The sequence below is a fragment of the Pleurodeles waltl genome, chromosome 6, assembly GCF_031143425.1.
Source record: "Pleurodeles waltl isolate 20211129_DDA chromosome 6, aPleWal1.hap1.20221129, whole genome shotgun sequence".
NCBI lineage: Eukaryota > Metazoa > Chordata > Amphibia > Caudata > Salamandridae > Pleurodeles > Pleurodeles waltl.
Window position 1 is genome coordinate 149,832,273 of NC_090445.1, and position 22,970 is coordinate 149,855,242.

Below are 22,970 nucleotides of genomic sequence, written 5' to 3' on the forward strand. Positions count from 1 at the left end.
TGTGACCCCGAAACCCCCCTCTAAAGGGTGTTTTACGGAATGTGCTGTAATTCCCTCTGCTCTGCGGGGAGTAGAGTGCGCCCATGGCTTTGGCAGTGTCCGTGTCTTTTTTGAGTTTCTCAATCGCTGTGTCCACTTCTGGACCGAACAGTTCTTTTTCGTTAAAAGGCATATTGAGAACTGCTTGCTGAATCTCTGGTTTAAATCCAGACGTTCGGAGCCATGCATGCCTTCTGATAGTTACAGATGTATTAATTGTCCGTGCAGCTGTGTCTGCAGCGTCCATGGAGGAGCGGATCTGGTTGTTGGAAATGGTCTGTCCCTCCTCAACCACTTGTTTTGCCCTATTTTGTAGGTCCTTGGGCAGATGTTCAATGAGATGTTGCATCTCATCCCAATGGGCCCTGTCATAGCGCGCAAGTAGTGCCTGGGAGTTCGCGATGCGCCACTGGTTTGCAGCTTGTGCTGCGACTCTCTTACCAGCTGCATCGAACTTGCGGCTTTCTTTATCTGGGGGTGGTGCATCTCCAGATGTGTGGGAGTTGGCCCTTTTCCTAGCTGCTCCTACAACGACAGAGTCTGGTGGCAGCTGTGTAGTGATGAAAACTGGGTCTGTAGGAGGCGCCTTATACTTTTTTTCCACCCTTGGTGTGATTGCACTACTTTTGACCGGCTCCTTAAAGATTTCTTTTGCGTGCCGGAGCATACCAGGGAGCATAGGCAGGCTTTGGTATGAGCTGTGGGTGGAGGAGAGTGTGTTGAATAAAAAATCATCCTCGACCTGTTCTGAGTGGAGGCTTACATTGTGAAATTGTGCTGCTCTAGCCAACACTTGAGAATACGCGGTGCTGTCCTCTGGTGGAGATGGCTTCGTAGAGTATGCCTCCGGACTGTTATCTGACACTGGGGCGTCATATAGGTCCCATGCGTCTTGATCTTGGTCACCCTGGCTCATGGTGGTGTGAGCTGGGGAGTGTGATGGAGTTTGTGCTGGTGAGACGTTAATCACGGGCGGAGGAGAGGGTGGTGGGGTAACTCTTTTCACCACTTTCGGTTGTGGTGTCTGTTCAGTTTGGAACTCCAACCTTCTCTTTCTTCTAATAGGGGGAAGGGTGCTTATTTTTCCTGTCCCCTGCTGTATGAAAATACGCTTTTGCGTATGGTCCACATCAGTTGATTGTAGCTCTTCCTCAAACCTATGCTTTTGCATTTGGGAGGTTAGCGAGTGCTCTTCTGTATAAGAGCCTGAAGCTGGGTCGGTTGCAGTTTGTTTCGGGTCCGAAACTTTGTCTGTGTCCTTTTTCGGCTCCGAGGTGACTTTTTTCTTTTTCGGTGCCGAAACCTGTCGGCGCCGATCTTCTTCGGGGCCGCTGTCTCGGCGTCGAGCCGTGTCTACACCGGCATCTCGGTGTCGATGCTTGTCTCCAGCACTTTCTCTGTCCCGAGAAGGCTGCGTGCCGGTGTCTCGACCGGAGTCGGACGATCTCGGCACTGTTTGGGCCTTTTTCGGTGCCGACGGTCGGTCACCGAATTTATGGGTGGAGCCATGGCCTGGTGGCAGTGGCGTCCCCTGGGCCTTGTAAATGTTCCTCTGAGTGGTTTTCGACGTCTTACTCACGGTTTGTGTATCGTCGAATCCTTCGGAGTCTGAGTCTTGGATCGAGAAGGTACCTTCCTCTTCTTGTTCCTCGAACTCTCGGTGGGCTGTCGGCGCGGACGCCATCTGAAGTCTTCTGGCTCGACGGTCTTGGAGTGTTTTTCGGGACCGGAACGCACGACAGGCCTCGCAGGTGTCTTCACTGTGCTCAGGTGACAGGCACAGGTTACAGACCAAGTGTTGGTCTGTATAGGGGTATTTATTGTGGCATTTGGGGCAGAAACGGAACGAGGTCCGTTCCATCGGCGTTCTTCAGCACGCGGTCGGGCCGACCAGGCCCCGACGGGGAATCGAAAAAACTACCCCGAAGGGCACCGGAGCTCTTCGATCCTTCGACGCGGTGTTGAATCTAACTACGCCGATCCTGAACGCAACAATACCGACGAAAATCTTCCGAAATTAGCTATCTTTCCGTTCCGAAACTCGGAGCGACAGGAACACGTCCGAACCCGAAGGCGGAAAAAAAACAATCGAAGATGGAGTCGACACCCATGCGCAATGGAGACAAAAGGAGGAGTCACTCGGTCCCGTGACTCGAAATACTTCTTCGGCCCAACACCAGATGGCGAGCTATTGCAAAACATGCGTATCTACAGCGACAGATGCCATCGAACATAAGGATATCGTCTAAGTAGATGACGACCGTATGGTTCAAGAGATCAGAAAACACAGAGTCCATAAATCTTTGGAAAATTGAGGGGGCATTAGTGAGACCAAAAGGCATAACTCTGTACTCAATATGACCAAATGGGGTTCGGAAGGCAGTCTTCCACTCGTCTCCTTCTTTGATACGTAAAAGGTGGTAGGCTCCACGAAGATCTAGTTTGGTAAATCGTTGAGCCCCTCTGACTGCCTCTAGAATATTCTTGATGAGGGGCAAAGGATAACGGTCTTTTATAGTTATCTTATTTAGACCTCGAAAATCCAGACAGGGATGAAGATCCTTCGTTTTCTTGGGTACAAAAAAGAGAGGAGCCCCTCCCAAAGGGAACGATTGCCCCAGGTTCTAAGGGAATAGCACAGTCGTAATCTCGATGTGGGGGTAACACAGGTCTGGGTGGTTTTTGGAATACATCTTGAAATTCTAGATCGTGATCGGGGACTCCTTGGACTGTATTGATGGAACATCCGGTAGTAATTTCTGTAGGCATCAACCTCTTGGGTGACCAGTATGTGTCTAAAGCAAAGCAATTTTCATGACAAAACTGTGAGGACAAGGAAATAGTCCGGGTTTCCCAATTTACATAAGGATTATGTCTTATGAACCACAGATTTCCTAAAATGATAGTATGATTGGGAGATGATATTAGGTCAAATGAGATGTGTTCTTGGTGGTTCCCAAATTGTAAACTTAGTGTCAGGGTGGTAGTATCGACTGGACCAGAGGATATTAAGGATCCATCCACTGTGTGAACTTGTTCTGGGACTTCTTTGGGTCGAGTTGGTATTTGTTGTGTTGTGGCCCAAGTCTTATCCATATATATGCCACTAGCACCACAATCAAGTAAAGCCATTGTTCTTTCTCCACGACCGTCAGGTAACTGTAACGTCACAGGTAGCATAAACAAAGTTGTGGCATTGTCCTTGAATGAACTGATGGAAGGTATAGCAGATGATCCCGTCCCCTCCCTTCTTACAGAGGACGGGATGTGGCGTTTCCTGATGGCCTTAGAGGACGCACGGGGCAGGTACGAAGCATGTGACCGGCAGCACCACAATACAGGCACAATCCTTTCTTACGTCTTTCTTCCCGCTCGCTAACGGAAAGTGGGCCTTGAGTGGAATCCACCTGCATAGGTTCACCTTCGGTGTCTCTGGCGGGAGGACGAGGTTCCTCGGAACGATGCATAAAGACACGTGAAGTGCTTGGCTGGGAAGATCCTGGGAAGATCCTCTACTCTTTCTCTTCTCCATACGCCGTTCTTGGAGACGGTATTCGATGGAAAGAGCTTGTTCCATCAGACCACGAAGATCTTCAACTCGGATGGAGTGTACTAACTCATCTTTAATCTCTTCTTTAAGTCCTCTACGGAATAAAGTCACCAGAGTTCGTTCCACCCAAGTGGTCTCAGCCGCTGGCTGTCGAAAGCGGGTAATATATTGGAGGACATCTTGTGAGCCTTGTTGGATGTCACATAAGGCTTCTTCCGCAGAGGCCTCCGATCCTGGACGACTGAACATCTGTTTAAACCGATTCACGAAGGCGGGATAGTCCGATAATACTGGGTCATTGGATGATACCATCGGGGTTGCCCAGGCCAAGGCAGGACCGGATAACGCACTGATAAGATATCCCACCTTTGTCTTGTCGTGGGAGAATTGGGTAGGTCAGAAGGCACAGTTAATGCATCGAGGAACTCTCGCAGTTTAGTTGGTTCACCGGAGAAACGAGGAGTAGAGGTGGAGACGGCTGGAACATCCGCACTGCGGAAGGCCAAAGCCTGTTGTAAAGCAGCGTTCTCATTGCGTAATTATTGCAGTTCCTGAGCCTGTTGCTGAATGGTTGCCAGAAGAGATTGGTCAGGATCTGCAGCAGCCGCCACTGTATCATCCATGATGTTAGACGACGTCGGGAGTATTTGGCGCTGCAATCTGTCACGACTTACGTGCTGCTTTACCCTGGAGTCCGCAGAACGAGAGGCGTGGATCCTGTTCTTGAATGTTCGGCCTTGGCCCAAATAGGGGCGACTCTTTCTGGTAGCCACGGTGCTGCAGGCAATGGGTACGCCAAGAGCAGGCCGTGTCCCTCAGAAGTAGTGCCAGAGGGAAAAAAACCCTGAAAGGGGAAAAAACCTCCAAAAGACAGGTTCCTGCAACAGGAACAAAAAGAATAGGTAACAGCAGGAGCAAAAAACCGACAAGAACCAGCACAGGAATAAAAGGAAGCAGGAGCGAAGACACCATCCAAACAGAAAGTGTTGCAGCGCAAGGAGAGAAAGAATCACAGCCCTTAAATACCAACAAACAGGAAACGACCAACAGGAAGTAAAAGGACTCCATCTTAGATAGGGAAAAGCACATAGAACAGAATGGACTAGGAGCCATAGAGAGTAGGGAACAAGGAATGCTGGGAAGAGAAGGGTAATATGGGAAAGGGAGAAAAAACATAAAGGAAGGCACAACCAGATGTCCAGAAAAAGAAGAAAAGAAAAGAACAGGTGAGTGGGGGGTCAGACCTGCCTGGAAGCGCGGTGTGCTAAAAAAGAACGAGGCCCCATGCCCAATTTGGGGCCTCGTAAGGTACAGAGCAGGCTGGGGACGCGCCGCGTCTTAAGACCGCGTGCTGCGGCCCGAGCCGAATATTCGGCTCATGCTGCGCGCCGCGGCGTGACATGACCTGGGGGAAGTGACAACTCCCTCCTACAGGGATCAACAGTCTACCCTCTGAGTTCACCCCACAACTAAGGGAGATTAGGGCACAATCTATCTCCTTCTCCTTGGACTACCTAACCCTCAGGGCATATTGGCCACTCCCTATAAAGTTCCCACCAGTGGGCGATTTCTTTGGATAGAGTCCCCCTGCTTGTTTCCTAGCTGTGAACAATCAAAGCAATGGAGGTGGAAATGGGGTGCCCTGGGACACCGCCCACCAGAACCTCCCTCCACCTTCTCAGAAGGGACATGGGAACCCATCCTCTCCCACTTAACATGAGGCTTGTCTGGGTCTCTCTTGACCTCTGCCTCACTCTGCTGGGGGCAACCTGAACCACCCTACGTAGGGTCACCCCCAGGTACCCTTTTAGACACTCTGGTGATGACCCAAAGCTCCGCCTCTTTAGCAAGCTTTCTGGGGTCAACAAACTTTCTATCACTTGGTTTTGATGCAATTAGCAAGCTTCCTGGGGTCAGCAAGATTGCTATCACCAGGTTTTGGCGCAGCTTTGTAAAACAGGTATATTACATGTGCTCCCTCAAAATTAGGTTTTACAGCACAGTGAAATCATCTACCTTGCTGCCCCTCACCCATCCCTGAAGTGCCTCCTTGCTGGAATAGTCTAAGAAGTCCACCTAGGACTGGATTGGGAGTCTGTGGCTGTCTCTGAACTTTGTACTTCTCAGGGTTCAGTCCAAATTAAGCAAGAAGAATGGCCTCTATGGGAGCATACTTGGTTTGGTCCTCGACCTCGAGTGTCAGGAATGTGTCCCTTCCCTCTGTGGGTATGTTCCTCCACAAGCTACATACCCCCACCCCCCAAGTACTCCTCTGGGACCTTGTGTACCCTCCGAGCTACCTCATATGCTGAGAACCATTTATCTATATCTTCTCCCACTACAGAACTGGGCACCAGGTCCTTGAGTATGTGGACCTTCACCTCTCCATTGCGCACTGCTGGCATGCTGCCACCAATACTGCTGGACCCAACTTGCTTGGCTTTAATGTCCAGCTCCTTGATTTCATGGGCCATCCTTTTTTTCTCCATCCTTACCTTGGCCAGCTCCACCTCCAGCTCCAGCTTGCGCATTCTCTACTCCCTCCTGTCCTCTAGTTCCTGTTTGGTGAGGCCCCTGACAGACACACTGCTCCCTGCTCCATCTTAAGAATCTGTGACATCCTGGTCATCTGCTGGGGTTGAGAAGGGCTCTCCTGGGAGCTCAGGCACTCTGGGCTGTGTCCACTCTCTCACCTCCCTGTCTGTCTGTGCTCCTTCCTCCTCATTGCCACCTAACTCATCCTCCTCTGAGGTGGCCTGTCATCTCTTCAAATGCCCTGAGTGCTACCCGGAGATCAAGTTTTGTAGCCCTCTTGTCTGCTAGGAGTCCCTTCTGTTTGCAGTTTCAGCAGCTTAGCCAGGCTAAAGGTGTCAAAGTTGCAGGGATTCATCTCCATGGTGCGAAAAAGGAAGGTAGAACACTTAAATTTAGAAAAGGGGGAACAAAAGGCAATTGAAAAATAAGGAAGAAAAAGGGAGGGCAAAAGGCAAAACATTTGGGGGTAACCATGCAGAAAAGGCCCAGTCCAACAACTGACTTGGCTCAGGCCCAGCCTTGTACATGTACAACATGTCTGATTTCAGTTTATCATACAGAGGAGGTGCTTGGATGCAAAGGTACCCTAACAGAAAGTCAGGTCAAGTACTCCAGAAAGGGAACCTGGCCTAACTTAAAAGATCATAAAAAGTGAGAGAGTCTTTGCAGGGCAGGAAACCTAGAAGGCCTCCGAGGATCCCAAGCAGAAAACCAAAGAGATCATATGTAAAAACTCTTAGCTATCAGTGGTGCAGTAGATTCAGTGCCAGAGTGACACAGGAAGTGAAAGGTCAACTGCACCCTAACTGTAGGGTTTTTCTGTGCCTGAGGCCAGGGAGGCCATATTCGTCTCCTTTGCTGACTAATGAGAGGGTGATTGAAAGAAGAAGAATGTACAGCCTGTACAATTCAAATGAAGTCAGGAAACCAACAATATCTTTGTACAAAACATCATCAAGGAAATACAGGTATGTGAAGAAGCCAAATCAGTCAACAAGCCAACACCCCAGATGTCAGCTATCACTGATTGTCATGGATTTCTTTTACGCTGAAGTGCTGAAATTACATAACAGGGCTGAAAGTACTGTTAGCAGTATGGTGAAGTGTAGGATACAGGAGTCTGTCCTCAACGTAAAACTATCATTGGCAAAGCCAATATGTTTCACCTATATGAAATCTATATCATTTGTCAGTGTTTGCTGTATATATTGCACAGCATCTGACCGGCTGAGCAACATGGTTTAACAAAAAAAGTGTATGACGGTCAAAGCTAGCCATGTGATAGCGCTTTTTCATTTGTTTTTTTCTTTTTTACTTTAGGCCTTGTTGCTCAGCTGGTCGACTGCTGTACAACATGTTTAAAAACATTGACAAAGCAAACCGATTTAGCATAGGCTTGTTTTAATAGCTGGTGGGAGGCATCTACACCCTCCACGTTGCATGTACTCCGTCCCTACAGTTGCCTCTGGCGCCGCACTCCAGCAAGCAATAAAAACGCTTTATGATGTGGCCATCGCTGAATCCTAGAATGTAAAATGTTGTTTGCTAATAAAGCCAGTACTGGATGAAAGTCCCACACGTAAAATGAGTCACCTCAGTGACTGTTTTCAGCAAGACCTATGGCTAGCTGGCACGTGACGTGCCACGTGGCACATAGGTTCAGCTATCAGTTATTTGTCTCTTCGTGCAGCACGGGGCAGTGTTTCACTGGATGCTGAGAGCCGCTTGTGGCAATGGCTACTTATGGGATTTCTAGACACATGTTATAAAAATTTAAGTTTCCTGGTGACTCTAAGGTACCAAGGGCAGAATGCTTAAGTCCTGGGCTTTTCTTGCACAAATCATTGCTCTTCTGATGTTTTTGTACCACTGCAGCAATTGAAGCAAACCGGAACTACAACCCCCAAAAGACAAAAAGTTGTTAAACAAACACCCAGAAGTGCAGCCTCATGTCCTTGGTGGTGCACACCCATCTGATAACCTTAGTCAAAAATACAACTTTTTTTGCTGTTTTTAGATTATTTGGAAGACTCACCTCACCACGATTGGGAATTGCCTGAATAATGCACCTGGTTTTCACTAATGTCCAAGAAATCCCAGACCGTGGATTTCTGAACTGTCTCTAAAACAAGCTAGTGCACATACTTAAGATACTTTCTTCACAGCGTGCTGTAAGGACAGTGTAGTGCACAGACACACAGAGCATACGTCACACTCACCGTTGTTACCGTTCAAGTGGCCCTAGAGTCGGGACTGCCTTCTCCAGCCAGAACTTGGCTCAGAGACCATGGGGTGGCATGGGGGGGTTGCTCTAAAGATTAAAAGTGGCATGACGTTCTGCTTTTTAACTAAGTATGCAAACAACTCTTAGTGTGGAAGGTATCCTGTCGCCAAGGGGTTGTGAGGGCTCGTGTCCATAACCGGTGAGGCTTTTGGCTACAGCTGCCAATCATGTATCGAAGGGAGCTCGGACCCAGGTTAGGTTTGAATCCTAGCAAATCTCTCCCTAATAACAACAACAAAAAAGCAAGGGCTGCCTTTACAGTTCTACGTTCTCTAAAGAGGGGGCAGTTTGGCATCACTACCATAGAACAAAGCCCCTCTGTGCCTTTACCCATCACTGATTGTGCCAGCTCCTGCACATCCACAAACAACATTACTAACTGTGTGGTCCGCCGCCTCCAATCACCCACACGGCAGCGAGTGCACACACAACATTGTGCATCTAAAGAATGTTCCAGGACAAATAATACCAAAACCACTTTAATGGCAAAAAAGGAACGTTTTTGAGCCAAAAATAAATATCTTTAAAGGTATCCAGGGGCGGGGAGGGGGTGGTAAACAGCTAGTATGTAGCGGTAGATGAGCTCTCGAGTTGACACACAGTGAGGCAGAGAATCTCAATACCGGTTTAAATTCCTGCATGTGCCATCTGGGGCTTGGTGGGCCTCTTGCCATAAACAATAACGCGCACAGGCCTCACAGACCTCTCCCTGTAGAAATGTTTGCATAGTCTGAAGGCAGAAGAAAGGATACATGCTCGAGAGACACCAGCAGATTTACGATGAGATTTACCCTGAGATGCATGCAGCCGCGGAAGGATACTGGCTGCCAGCCCTAAACTGTACTTGCTCCAGGCTCCAAAGAACAGCAGAGAAAGAGGAAGTGAACCTTGAGGACGTGACCCTGAAGCTGCTGACCAAAGGCCTGAAAATGCGAGTGACTGGGAAGCCTACGAATGAGAAGTATGGGGGCGGCTTGTAAGCCCCTTTTGAGATTTTTTTTTTTTAATCAACAAAAGGCTTCACAAGCACAGCGCGCAAAAGTGCGCCGTGGAGGCGAAACCTAAAAAATCAATAAGAGAAAAGAAAACATTGTAGATGATGCAACACGGATAAATGTAATATTGTGTTTATGAAAACACAACAATAACAAGTGTAAGCTAAGCCAATAGGTCACACTTTTATTATGCAACTTAGCTGCTAACCTATTGTCTTTCCCAATGCTTGTTTGTAAAGCATAATTTAAAGAAAAGAAAAAAAAATACAAAACACTGGAGGAAAATGAAACACATATCTTAAGGTATCACAAAACTTCACATTGAATTAAATATTTTCAGTCATTATAAACAACAGTGTATATATTTTTTCTTTCATGTAAGAGATGGAACACGATGTAAAAAGCCTGCTGTACATGACAGAGATTAAAAATAACACAAATGGTTCATTGCAGGTACTTAAAAGAGCATAAAGCTGTCTGCGAAGTTATCAGAATTTAAAGGAACATGCCTGGCATTTATTTTCCACAGAACTCAGAACTTGAACAAATGTGCTAGTCATTTGGTTACACTTCCCCAACGTCATAAATGCTGCCTGTGTGTTCCAAGGTCTGGTATTTCATGCAACATGTGGAAGGAAGGAGATAAAAGAAAACTAAACCAACAGAGTCTGCTCATTAGTCAAACCTGGCAAAAACATACCTGTTGCTGTGCTCTTACGGATGATTCATGAGGGGTGGTCATCAACACAGCACTGGGGTGTTGATGATTGGGGGAAAAAGCATGTGACGACGAGAACAAGAAAACACATGCACTCCCGTGAAGTGTTCATAGAAAAAAGTAATTTGCTGATGTGAGCTGTGAAAATATACAAGTCACCCTATCAAAAGCCAAGAAATTATAATGGGCAGACCCACTCTAAGTGTTAGTATTGTATGCAATAGGCCTTCAACTATAGACGTCTAAGAGCTGTCTGTAGGCGAAAACGAAAAAATGGATCTTTAAATTATTCAATCTGTTAATTAATGTCTAGGGGCAAGATGTATCAATATTTAGAATAGCGATTACCCAATTGCTAATTTTTCGTGAATTGCAATGATGTAATTGCTATTTGAATATATGAAACTCCAGTAGTTCATTTAGCGTTTCCCAATGGCTCGCAAATCTACCTACCTCATTAATATTCATGAGGTAGGTCACAATTTGTGACCCATTAGGAAATGCTAAAATCGCAGGGATGGTGGCCTGCTGGGCTCAGCAGACCACCATGTCTGTGACTGCTTTTAAATAAAGCAATCTTTTTTAATTAAATGAAACCCGTTTTCCTTAAAGGAAAACGGTATGCGTTTAAAAAAGAGAATTGAAAAGTTTTCTTTTCATTTTTTAAGAGCAGGCAATGGCCCTTAGGACCACTGCATGCTCTTAAAAAATATTTTTGCATGCATTCACAAAGGGGAAGGGGTCCCTTGAGGACCCTTTCCGTTTGTGAATGGGTTACCACCTACTTTAAGTAGGTGGTAAAATGTGAATGTTTTGCGACCGTATTTCGGTCAAAAAACATTCCTACATACCGCTGCGATTCAGTATTAGGAAGGGACACCCTTGACATGCCTCTTCCAAATACCAAATCGGTATGTAGTCGCGATTCCAAATTGTGATTCGGTAACATGTTACTGAATCGCAAATTGGAATTCATACATTGCAAAATGCATTTTGCAGTGGCAAACAACCGTTTGTGACAGCAAAAATGCATGATACGTCTGGCCCAAAGTGATTAATGGATCTGACATAAAGACATGGGATCTCATATTACAGTTCATGTTTGTGTGGCATCATGTCATGTGTTGTAGCTTTAGGGGCATGGTCTCTTCTATTGGCTTCACCACAGTTAAACTATCAATCTCTGGCTCTCACTGTCTGTTCACCTCTCAGGCTCCATAGTAATTTCTATCTATGTATTTAACCTTTTCTCTGCTCCCTTTCTTTCATTTCCAGCTCACCCACATACACGTGGCCCACCCCTTTCCTCCGCAACCTTCAAGTGTGCCTGTTAGAAATTTGCAAACCAATTACTAAATGGGTCAAACATGACGCATAAAAAAATCAGCGCAGGTCTGCAGGGCTGGGAGGAAGGTCCCTTGCACGAGGACTGGTTCTGTACTGTACTTTCCATAGGGGATGTCAACCATATTGGATTTGAGGGATCCCATTTTGTGTGGTAAACCCTAGTATGCTTCCTGTACCAGTAGGCCTGGCCCTGCCAAGGTGCAAGGGACAGCAGGAGGCCCTACTGCTAGTAGCTAACAAAGAGCCATTTCAAGGTGATCGAGGTGGGGGCAACTTGTTCACTCACTTCATCATCTGGCTGAAGGTGATGCTCGGCAAACTCCAGCATGCTCCTTTGAATGGTGGTCCGGTTGTGGTACCGAACAGCTTCCTGTGTGAGAAAAAAAAACATACAAGAAGGCAGAATGTGATTCTTTATATTAACTTACAATTTGTAAGAGACGTTCAGAGTCTCCGGAAACTGTTCCGCAGTACGTTTTGGGATAAGCATACTTCAAAAATCAGTTAAAATGCATCTTGCAACCCTCCATGTATATAGCACATTTGTCTCTAAAGTGCCCCACATTTGTTGCTATAGTTCAAGAATGCTCTGAAATGACTACAGTTGGAATGTCAAGCTAGAAGTTCAAGGGGCAACCAGGTACTCCTGGAAGGCTGATAAAATGGTAGTGAACAATGACATTGGTTCCCTCTGATTTATTTAGTGAAATTCCATCACTTGAGGGGAAGTTTAGTCATGCTAAGACCCCTTGAATAAATTCATACGTATTTAAGGCACGTTTTGAATCACAGATAAGCTTCTATTGATATTCTTCAATTTATTCAAACAAAAGCAGCACAAAGTAGGTGCTCAATGTGATGCCGCAGAACAAGTGATCGCTAAAAACACTGTGAAAGTGAACAGCTGTATAATAAGAAAGAAAAACAGTAATTGGCTGCATAAACAGTTCAGTTTTAAAACATGACAACAATGTCATTCAAGCTTTTGGGTTACACAGCTAATGACCTGCTAATAAGCTGGATATGTCAATGTTTCGACCCCAAAAGTTGATTAATAGTGAGGCCTTCATCAGAACAACACAGATATGGTGGCATCCTCTGTGTGTAAAGCTCTGGGACTGTAGAGTTCAAAATAAATTTAGACTTTTGACTTTTCACTGTCCATGTCACGCTGTCAACTGCTCGTGAGATGCTGACAAGCTCTTAAGTGACTGAGGTTGACAAAGTAAATCCAAGGGAGCCATTGCCATGGTTTACAACTGATGGAACGTAGCACTATATCAGAGTTTCAAATGCATGATTACTAGTTTTAAAAAGGGGTTGACCAAAGGCATTTACTGAGAAATAATGTTCCCTCCCTACCTTTGCTCACAGAACATTACTCCACCAAAATACTAGGGCCTTTTTGTGGATGTCGGACGGTTACCAAACACTGGTAGATGGCCCCACTGCCCTATGTATATTGTATACAAATATATATGCCAATTTTTGGAGGATGTTCCACACCCGCCAGACTCTGAATCAGGGACAGATTTTGTACTGGAAGCATGTGGTGTTACACTGGCAGTGCATACATGGGCCAACTGCTCGGTAAACCCCCTAAATCCAGTGCTTAATTTGTAAATAAAAATGAGCCGGTGCTCAAAGCCCCCCTCTTAAACACACGGCTGCTGCAATTAAATGTGTGAACACGGAATCCTGAGGAGACATAATCCTGAAGGCATCTCGGGCCTCTTCAATCCACTTAAAGCCACTGCCTGCCCCTTCAACTCACTCTTGCAGTTTTCTGCTTTCTTCCTTTGTGACGCTTTTTTCGTTTTTCCCTTCCACCGTCTTTCCCATATGTGTCTTTTGCTCGCAGCAAATGCTTGAGGTAGAAGAATAAGCCCAGGCCCTCAAAAATAAGTGCCGGTGCTCAGCACCGGAAACAACAAGCACAAATTAAGCACTGCCTAAATCTAGCACAGTATCCAGATCAACAAGGTTACCTCTACTTTTAGCTTTGTTCTAGCTTTTAAACTGCACAGCAGACCACAAGTTTAACTTGTAAAGAATAGGTTGCCTGTAGTAGGGCATCTCGGAGAGCGTGAAGTAACAGGCTAAACAGGGAAGACATGCCTATTATGTATATAGCAGCCAGGCTCTGATGGCTTCCATGAACGTCAATTCACCAAAATGCCAGGGGTAGCGGAAGTGACATCACGCTCCCTTTGAGCGTCAGTTCCTGTCACACAACATGCATACACACACATTCACCCTTACACGCACACACACTGTCTCTCATGTAAACACACACACCACAAGCACGCACACAGCATACATTTAAAAGCTTACCTCAGCTGCCAGGGAAGGTCATAGTCGTATCCATTTTTTATTACACTAATAGTGAAAATTGAGGCATTATTCACTATTAGTGTAATTGAAAAAATGAGAGAAAACAAAGAGAATGGATCCCCAACCGACCGATCAGCACTGATTTTGACCTCTAAGGTCGGGGGTCGCAAGGGGCAAGCCAGGGGCCTCACTGACCCCTGGCGACCCCTAAATGACGTCCATGGTGGCTTCACGCTCATGACACACCTCTAGCGCCTGCTCTTACCTCTCGTGGATGAAAGTCCTCCTCCTGCAGGTTCCACTGCTCCTTGTAGAAGCGGTAGTACACCAGGTTCCGCTGCATGACGTCATCCTGGGAGTCAAAGAGGATGTAGCTGGAGACGCACTGCACCGCATTCTTGATGTCATTCACTACGAAAACACAAAGGAGCTCTAATCCCCTGATCCAAGACAGCCCTCGGACCCCCTAGAGCCAAACTGGCCCCAGAGGATAAGCAATATTCCAGTGTTTCCTGAGGGGTACAGGCAGGGAGTTCCAGGCATTCATACTAGCTGCAGAGACATTCTTGATTCTGTCAATGTGAAAACAATGAATGGATGCTAGTTCTTCGACAGTTCCATCATAAAGGCCTGTCTTGGAAGGTTTGGTGGCAGAAGTAGCAATTAATAATATCCCCCTAGACGGTAAATTAATGACGTTCGAGGCTCTCCAGGCCCTCACGGAGATAAATCCGGGGCAGTTTCTGACATATCACGCCATATGTCACGAAATTAGGAAAATATGGGGAATGGGCACCTCGGAACCAGAGATCTCCCCTGTGCTTCACCAGCTGCTACAATATAGTGATCAAACAAAAATAATATCCAATCTATACAGAACCCTCAACAGGACACCGGATGCACAAACAGGGAAAGCATGGGGTAGATGGAATGCAGTACTTCCCACTCCGATACCACTGGATGACTGGCCCAAGGCCCTGTCCCACATCAGAGGTGTGTCAAGGAATCCCAGATTCAGATACACCCAATTTAACTACACGCATCAAACATATCTTTCCCCAGCCAGAATAAAGCGCATGTTCCCAGATGCAGTATCAATATGCCCTAGATGTAGAGCAACGTCGGCATCCTTCTATCATATGGTATGGGACTGCCCGAACATACAAAAGGCCTGGGCAGATGTGGCAGAGGAGGTATCTGGGCTAACGGGACTTGCACTAGTAGCGGATCCCGGGTCCTGTCTGTTGGGACTTAGGAAAAGACCAAAAAAACAAAGACATTTACACAAATTCATAGACCTGGCCTTTTTAATGTACAAAAGGTTAATAGCAATGCATTGGAAAGCCGCCAAGGCTCCTGACCTGAAATCCTGGTACTCTCTAATAATACGCTGGACTCGCACTGAATATCAGGTACTAAAAAGAATGGTGCGCGAAGGGCGACAGCATACAGGATGCTCTACATGGGAGAATATGGTGACAAAGCTGGAGGCCAAAAACGATGAGAAGCCGCCATGAACCGGGGCATGCGTATTTGCAACAACCACAGCACAAATTCCTCTGCACCCCTCATCTCTGAAACAAAATTCATAGGACACCCAGGCACCACAGAGCATGCACACCATCCCCCCTCAATTGTCCAGTAATAGTCACCCACTAAATCCATGCCACCACAGTTTTAGCGATACATGGGGAGCAGAAAACCAGGGGAGCCACCTGCATACATTAATTAAGTTGAGGCCCCCTTCAGACAATTAGGGAACTCATGCACACAAAGCAAGGTCCACACTGGTCTCGAGCGAATGCCTATATAAAATCAACAAGGAAGGATAAACCCATAGAGGGTGCAGCCAGAAATGATACCGCTAGATTAGAAGTGTTCCGTGAAGTGCATATTGGGGGGGTGTGTAATTGTTACATGACTTAGTTAATTAGCCATTGTATTGGTTTATCCTGCAGTTGCAAATTGAACAATTTGTATCATATTTTGTAAAATAAAACCAATAAATATATTTAAAAAATAAAAATAAAAAATAATAATACTATCCCCCTGCCCACATGGCATTTCTTCTATGACTGGCACCGGAAGCTTAACCAGGTTAACCAGCACTTTTTAACAAAGCTATTTTGCAAAGCAGCCCGTGCTGTTGTGCAGTATGTTAAAAAATACGTGGGTTAGGGGGACCAAGCCACACGAGGGTGGAGCAGAGAAGGATGGAGGGAGCAGCAAAAATGGACAGTGAGGGGGGGTGAGGAAGCAACATAAGGGAGGTGCAAAGTAGGGGGAGGGCACAGCAAAAACGGACAGCAGGAGGGTGGGGTATGTGGAAAGCAAAACAAGGCAGGTGTGGACGAGGAAGGAGGGATCAGCATGCACAGACAGTGAGAGAAGGGTAGAGGGACAAGCAAAACGAAGAAGGTGTGGGGGAGAAGGGAGGGAATAGCAACAGCACAGACAGAGGGAGGAAGGTGAGGTAACAAGCACCTCAAGGGAGGGGCAGGGGATGGAGAAAACTGCAGACACATACACTCTTCGACAGTGCATGTGAAACAGTTTTTGAAAAAGTACATGTAGGGGCGTTGGCCAGTGGAAGGACAATGGCCACATAGCTGTACTAAGTCCTTGCTCCATGGCAGGGACACATATTGAAAGCACCTGGCAGAAGCAGGACAAAGCAAGTGGCGCTGACCAATCAGAAGCAAGGAAACAGGAGTGACATGGAAGCCAACCAATGGTAAGCAGTGGTAAATAATCAGTGGGTTCTAAGCCTTTTTTGGTTAACAATAGATTTTGCCAACAGCACGTGTGCTGTTCAGGTGAAACCTCAAATGTGCTAATAAAGGTAAGCAAAATATAACAATCATGCAAACACAATTGCACAAGATGGGGCTGCCAAGTTTGTTAAACCTAGTTATGGTAAAACAGCTATTTAGCTGACAAAATACTTTCCCAATTATTAGTCAGTCAGCTAAATACTGAAATCGTTGTTCAGTAAATGCATAGTGCTAATGAGCTTAGTGGTATTAGAAATTCAATTAGCAGTGTCACACCTATTTTGCTTGATTTGGATACTTGGGTTACTTAAGACAAATGAAATTACATCAGTTCTGGGTTTCAAAAACCCTGCTATTTGAACTATAGCAAATGTACAAAATGCAACTATTTGGAACTGTGGTCTCTGCTCCTCAAAATAAGAACCAAGATTCTGTGCTTTAAAATAAAAATCACTAAAAAAGAGGCTCCTGAAAGGCCTGGTCATGCACTAAAGTGATAATGAAGGCACAGTTTCATATCCACAAAGTGAGAATAATGTTAAAAAATACTTACACTTATAATAGGCAAACTGCAGATAGTGGTACATAGTGGCTACGAACTTCTCCACAAAAAAGCCTCCAACGTTCGGGGTCAGATTGGATTCACAGTCCACTTTACACCTCAGGACATCCACAAAAAGATCTGAATTTGTCAAAAAAAGAAACGCAAAAAAGGAGCATTGAGAAAATTGACTTAACAGTCCAGTTCCCAGATTCTATGGTTGGTGTTGTGTGCTGCAGAGTTGGAACCACTTTTAAAGCTTGCTCTTTTTCTCATTCTGTTAACAGCTGCCAAAAAAGACATGAAAGGCATATGCCTCATAGTACTGGGCCCATACAGACTCTGCAAAAAGACCTTCTCTAGTAGCGGTAGGCCTACATGGGATCCACTGTTACAGCAGCCTATTTCCTACTTTCCCATTGCTCCCACCCAGTGAACACTTCCAGGCCACCAACTGGATGGGTGATAGCATTTAACAGCAAGCATTGGCAAAGCCAACAGGTTTCGCCTATGCAATATCTATTGGCTTTGTCAATGTTTTTTTACAGGTTGCACCATTGAGCTGCTGTGTAACATGGCTTTAACAAAAACAGTCATTGCTGACCCTGTCAAATTGCTTTTTTTTTTTACTTTAAGCCATATTGCAATATGTATATAAATTGACAAAGCTAGAGAATAAAGTTTGCAGATCCATTTTCACACTCTCTAGTAAGAGTCCATCAGTATCAAGAAGGCCATGCGATGATTGAGGAATTGCTGTGCAGTGATTGTGGAATTACTGTGTGGCCAAAAGATACGATCTGTAAACAGCATGATAATCCCAGGATCAGTTTGTTTACAGTACTGTGCTAGAAATGTGGCTTAAAAACACGTTTATCACAATTTGTTTATAGCAGGAACGATGTGGGAAGAGACCCAGTGAGGAGAGGAGACTGCCTATAGATGCACTTGATTGGAGTGCTAGATAGAAAATGGAAAAAAAGTACCTTCAGAGGGAGTAGCCAGTGGAAGGACACTGGCCAGTGACCAGAAGCTGCACTTGGGCCCTGCTCCACGGTATGGACAGGCAAAGCAGGAAGATGTGCAAAGTGAAAGCAAATGATGTTCTGACCAATCAGAAGCATGTACATTAGAACAACACTGGAATCAATGAAGTCAAGGTAAGTATTGGGCGGGTTGTTAGCCCCCTTTAAGATTTTTTTGTAATACAATAGATTTCGCAAAATCTAACAAAAATAAAATAAAGTACTAGTTTAAACAAAGTCACACATGTCAAGGTTTTAGAGTGCAATCAGACCACTCTGCCCCATAAAAGTGGGACACTGCTACGACTGGCTAGCAAGATCCTTCACAGTGACAACCTCCCAAGAATTCCTGCTAAAGGATAAACCCTCCCAACAAAGGAGTCTCCCATGGAAAGGCAGACAGTCATACAGTCAAATCTGACATTTCACCAAAGTAAATCAAAAACTAAGATTAACAGAATCAGGACAAACTCTAGTTCATGATATGAATCTCTGCGAGCATATGTACTCGAGCCTCCTGGAAAGCTCTGACCACAAATGTTTTAAGTTAAGGTATGTAATGCACTATGGTACCCAGGTCCTGCTGCATGAATATATTGTCCTGCCATGAACTACTCATCAGCATCAGGCCTTTTAGTAACTGTGTGTACAATTAGTAATATTAATGCCGCTGATTCAATGTCATTTTATCATGTTTCTAAATGTTCACATCGTTCTTTTTATAACTTAAAAATTACTGTGGTTGTTTTAAATTTTAATAATTTCAAAGTGAATAAACATTTTATTAGTAAGTGGAAAGCTAGGAGTGGCATTAGTGCTCTAAGATAAACACAGTGCTTTACAAATCCCCCAACAAAATAAATATCTCAAGAATGTTAACTTATTAACAATAAATCTAGGTATTTATTTTCTCATCTAAATAATATGATTCTTGATTCATTGTGCCCTTTCTTACTTATTTAATTCCCTTCTATTGTAAACAGTTTCCTTAGTTGTGTTTGCCATTTTCTCCTAATAACACAATTTCTGCACATTTATTACTCTTAACTAAATATAAACATTGTAAAATGAGTGTTTTTTTTCTTATAAACTTAGAATAGTCAAATGTGTCCATTTAACCAAAACATAAGCATTAGCTAATTACTACTATAATTATTACTGTTGGTTGCCATGGGCCTGATTTAGAGTTTGATGGATGGATTGCTCCGTCACAAACGTGACTGATATCCGTCAGCTGTATTACCATTTACATAGAATATAATTGAATCATAATATGGTGGGCGGGATATCCGTCACGTTTGTGATGAAGTAACCCCATCTGCCAAACTCTAAATCAGGCCCTAAGTCAGAACTGGTTAGGGTGACAAACCAATGATAAAGGTTATAGGTCTGAAAGTTCATTATGAAAAATTGCAATAAAGGCATTAGGACTCACATTTATTTCGAAAAGCATATGTTAAAGTCAATAGACATGTAAGAGTGATTGTTATTACTGTAGCTTTATAGCCTGCTGTAGCGGGCTATACCGTCCATGAAAGGCCCACTCCAGCCCAAAAGGCCTGAGCCAAGGCCTTTCCAAGGGAGCGAGCCTTCAATGGTCACTATAGCCCATCTCCGGTGGGCTATTAGGCATTCTGTCCCTAGAGGGCAAAATGTTCTAATTAAAAAAAAAAAAAAAAAAACAAAGGCCTCACAGAGACAGAGGGGATTGAGATCCCCTCGGGCTCTGTGACGCCTTTGTTTACAGCTCTTGCTGTGAGACGAACATTGGGATGTTGGAGGTCGGGACTTTTACCAGCCATTAGAATCCCAGAGCACTCCATTGTCTTCAACAGAGCTCCCAACATTCCAATGTTCTAATCTGTATTAAAGATAGGTGTTCGAAATCTCACAAATTAGCACAGTAGGTACGGATTTTGGTGTTAGTTATCCCCTTTGAGAAACTGTGGTATAGAAGATGTGTACTGTCAAACACCTTGTTAGGCCCTCTTATGAAAGAAAGCGTTTGGCTTTGTGAACAGTCATTTTTATACATTTGTAACTTTAGGACCGTGTGCTTCTTAATTGCCTTGTGGCCACTGAGTACAGTAGGCCTTAAGTGGTTATGGTGACAAGTCAACAATAATAGCTACAGACCTGATTTGTGTACTAAGAAAAGTAATGCCAGATACAATAGGTCTGATCTGTTTATTATGAGTTATGGCAAAACAATGGGCTTGGCTTATTTATTGTGAAAAGCATTTGTTAAAGTCAATAGAACTCTAACAGTGGATTGCTATCTATGCCTCTATGTTACAGGCATTTGGCAGGTTTTTTGTTATATGCTTTCTCACAGATCATCGTAGTACATAAAGGTTTTGGTGTTGGCCACCCACTCTAAAAAACATTGTTTTTTTAACTATCATTTTATACATATTTGTAATGTTATAACCGGGTGCACGATTGTTACCCGTTTATGTGCACTTTAGTAGGGCTGTGTTGGTTATAGCATCAAGCCAATGGTTATACCTATAGGACTTATTGGTTCACTGGAAAAGGTATGTCATATTTCAGAGTTGTGATCTATTTAGAATGAAAGGTTTTGACAAAGTACGTAGACTTGACTTGCTTATTTTGAAAAGAATATGTTAAAGGTAATAGGCTCTTGAGGGTAAATTGTTATTAGACTGCGCTAAAGCCTGCAGACAGATATTTTCATACACAAAATCCCTAACATGGCCAAATAAGGCAACTGTTTTGGTGTTGGTGACCCACCCAAACAAACCACGGGAATGTGATAATCCTTAAGGGGGTATGTTTTGAAGGAATTTTCTATTTTTTGACAGCTGTCATTGTACTTTTCTAAACATTTGTATTAAGCTATTCCTGATGGTTGCTTTTTGGAATGTTTATGTCCACAACAGTAGGTCTGAGTTGGTTATGGTGACTCACTAATGATAAAAGCTAATAGGCCTGATTGATTACTATGAAAAGTTGTGATAAAGGCAGCAGGCCTAACGTAGTGATTGTGAGAAGGATATGTTAAAGTCAATAGACATTTAAGGGTGTATTGCTACTGCTCTGTATTAAAGCGTACAGATGGGTGTTTTTTCATATGGGATCTTGCAGATTAGTATAGTGGGCAAGGATTTATGTGTTGGTTACCCCCTTTAACAAACTGTGGGTATATAACATTTGTGCTGTGAGAATCCTGGTTAGCCATCATAGAATGCATAGAATTTTGTTTTGCCAACTGCAATTTTCTATTCTTTTGTAGTTTTATGACTGTATGCCTGGTGGTTGCCTTGTGGGAAAGTTTAGGCTTAAGCTCAATGCATTAGGCCTAACCTGTTCATGGTGACAAGCCAATGATAACAGCTATAGGCCTGATGGGTTCATCAGGAAAAGGTACTTCACACACCATAGGTCTGACCTGTTTATTATGAAAAGTTATGAAAAAGGCAGTAGGGCAGATGTATTCATTATATAACACGTCAAAGTCAATAAGCCTTTATATGGATTATTTTTGCATTGGGATAAAGCTGGCAGTCAGGTATTTTGTTGCATGAAATCTCACAGATTACCTTTGTAGGGAAGGAGTTTGGTGTTGGTACGCCCTTTGAGAAATCTTAGAGGTAGAAGGTTTGCAATGCATTAATTATTGCTAGAATCTCTTTGGACCTGATAGATTAGCTGTCTGCCAATATCTTGTATTTAAAAGACATTAACTAATGCAAACATTCATACAAAAGAATATATATTCATATAGATACAAAGACAGCTTTGTGACAGCTGTCTACTGCCACCGCTGTCGGGGTGTCAGTTACACTTTGTTTCCAACCATGACAGTGTACTGCATGGTTAGTGAATGATTCAGATCACATCAGTCACTGGCTCTCTTGCTTTGTGAATGGCATAATTTTCTGATCACATTTGCACATCCACCTGAAAACAAGTGTGCTTCAGCGTCAGTCATGGGTGGCCAGTCCTTCAGTTTTCAATTTTATCCATTTATAATTCTCGTTTCATTTCTCTGCTTCTCCTGTTATTATTTGCATTTTTCTTAAAAGGATACTGAACAGGGCACTAAATTCTTGAGAGGCAGTCCCTGCTTACCACTCATTTCATCTGCAGTGTGTTGCATCCCATGTGGCCACTTCCTCTAAACCAGGTCGATCATTATAGAATACTGTTGTCCATAGTTTATCATTGTTTTACCTGTCCGAGATGGCTAGCACGTTGGTTCTAAACATGGTGGCAATGCTGGAACGTTAAAATAACAATACCAGCGCAAGATGGGCAACCACTGCTATGTTTAGTTTTGTTACTGCAAACACAGACCTGCTATGTTTAGACGGCAGCATGTCCTCCTTTTGCAACTATCTTGTTGAGTTTGTGTGTGTTCTACTGTGGTTGTGTCAGAGGGTGAATGCAAGAATGAGTCAGTGGATAGATGAACGCATGCATGTGTGTAAAAATGAGTTATAGGGTGTATTTATGAATTGTTGAGTGCCTAATTCCATCAATGACACAAAAGGCGCTTTCATTCCTAAACCAGACCTATTGGTTTTCTCAGTGCGTGTTTATCATTTGGCTACACAGACCATAACATGTCTGATTCTGCAGACTAATGAGAGCTAGACAGCACATGAACCTGGCAAACCGCAGAAGGATACATTGCTATTCCTTGCCATCATCTCAGCGTGATATAACTCAGCCAGTTCCAACTTCATAAATTTCACATGCATTGCATTCTGCTGCCATCACGTGTCCACTGTTGGTATTACAGGCATGCACCCAAGTGCATCTATGTTAACGCTTATTAATACAGAAATTCATCCTTATTATT

The 22,970-nt window shown here is 44.3% G+C and overlaps 1 protein-coding gene across 1 annotated transcript in view; it reads right to left on the reverse strand.

The window, feature by feature from the left end:
• P3H4 (prolyl 3-hydroxylase family member 4 (inactive)) overlaps window positions 1-22,970 on the reverse strand; it is a 102,063-nt gene that overhangs the window by 11,178 nt on the left and 67,915 nt on the right. Inside the window, exons 4-6 of the mRNA XM_069237657.1 lie at window positions 17,130-17,258; window positions 14,068-14,213; window positions 11,755-11,838 (exon numbers count right to left, since the gene is read on the reverse strand). Coding sequence (XP_069093758.1) covers window positions 11,755-11,838; window positions 14,068-14,213; window positions 17,130-17,258 — 359 coding nt within the window. The remainder of the gene's footprint in view (window positions 1-11,754; window positions 11,839-14,067; window positions 14,214-17,129; window positions 17,259-22,970) is intronic.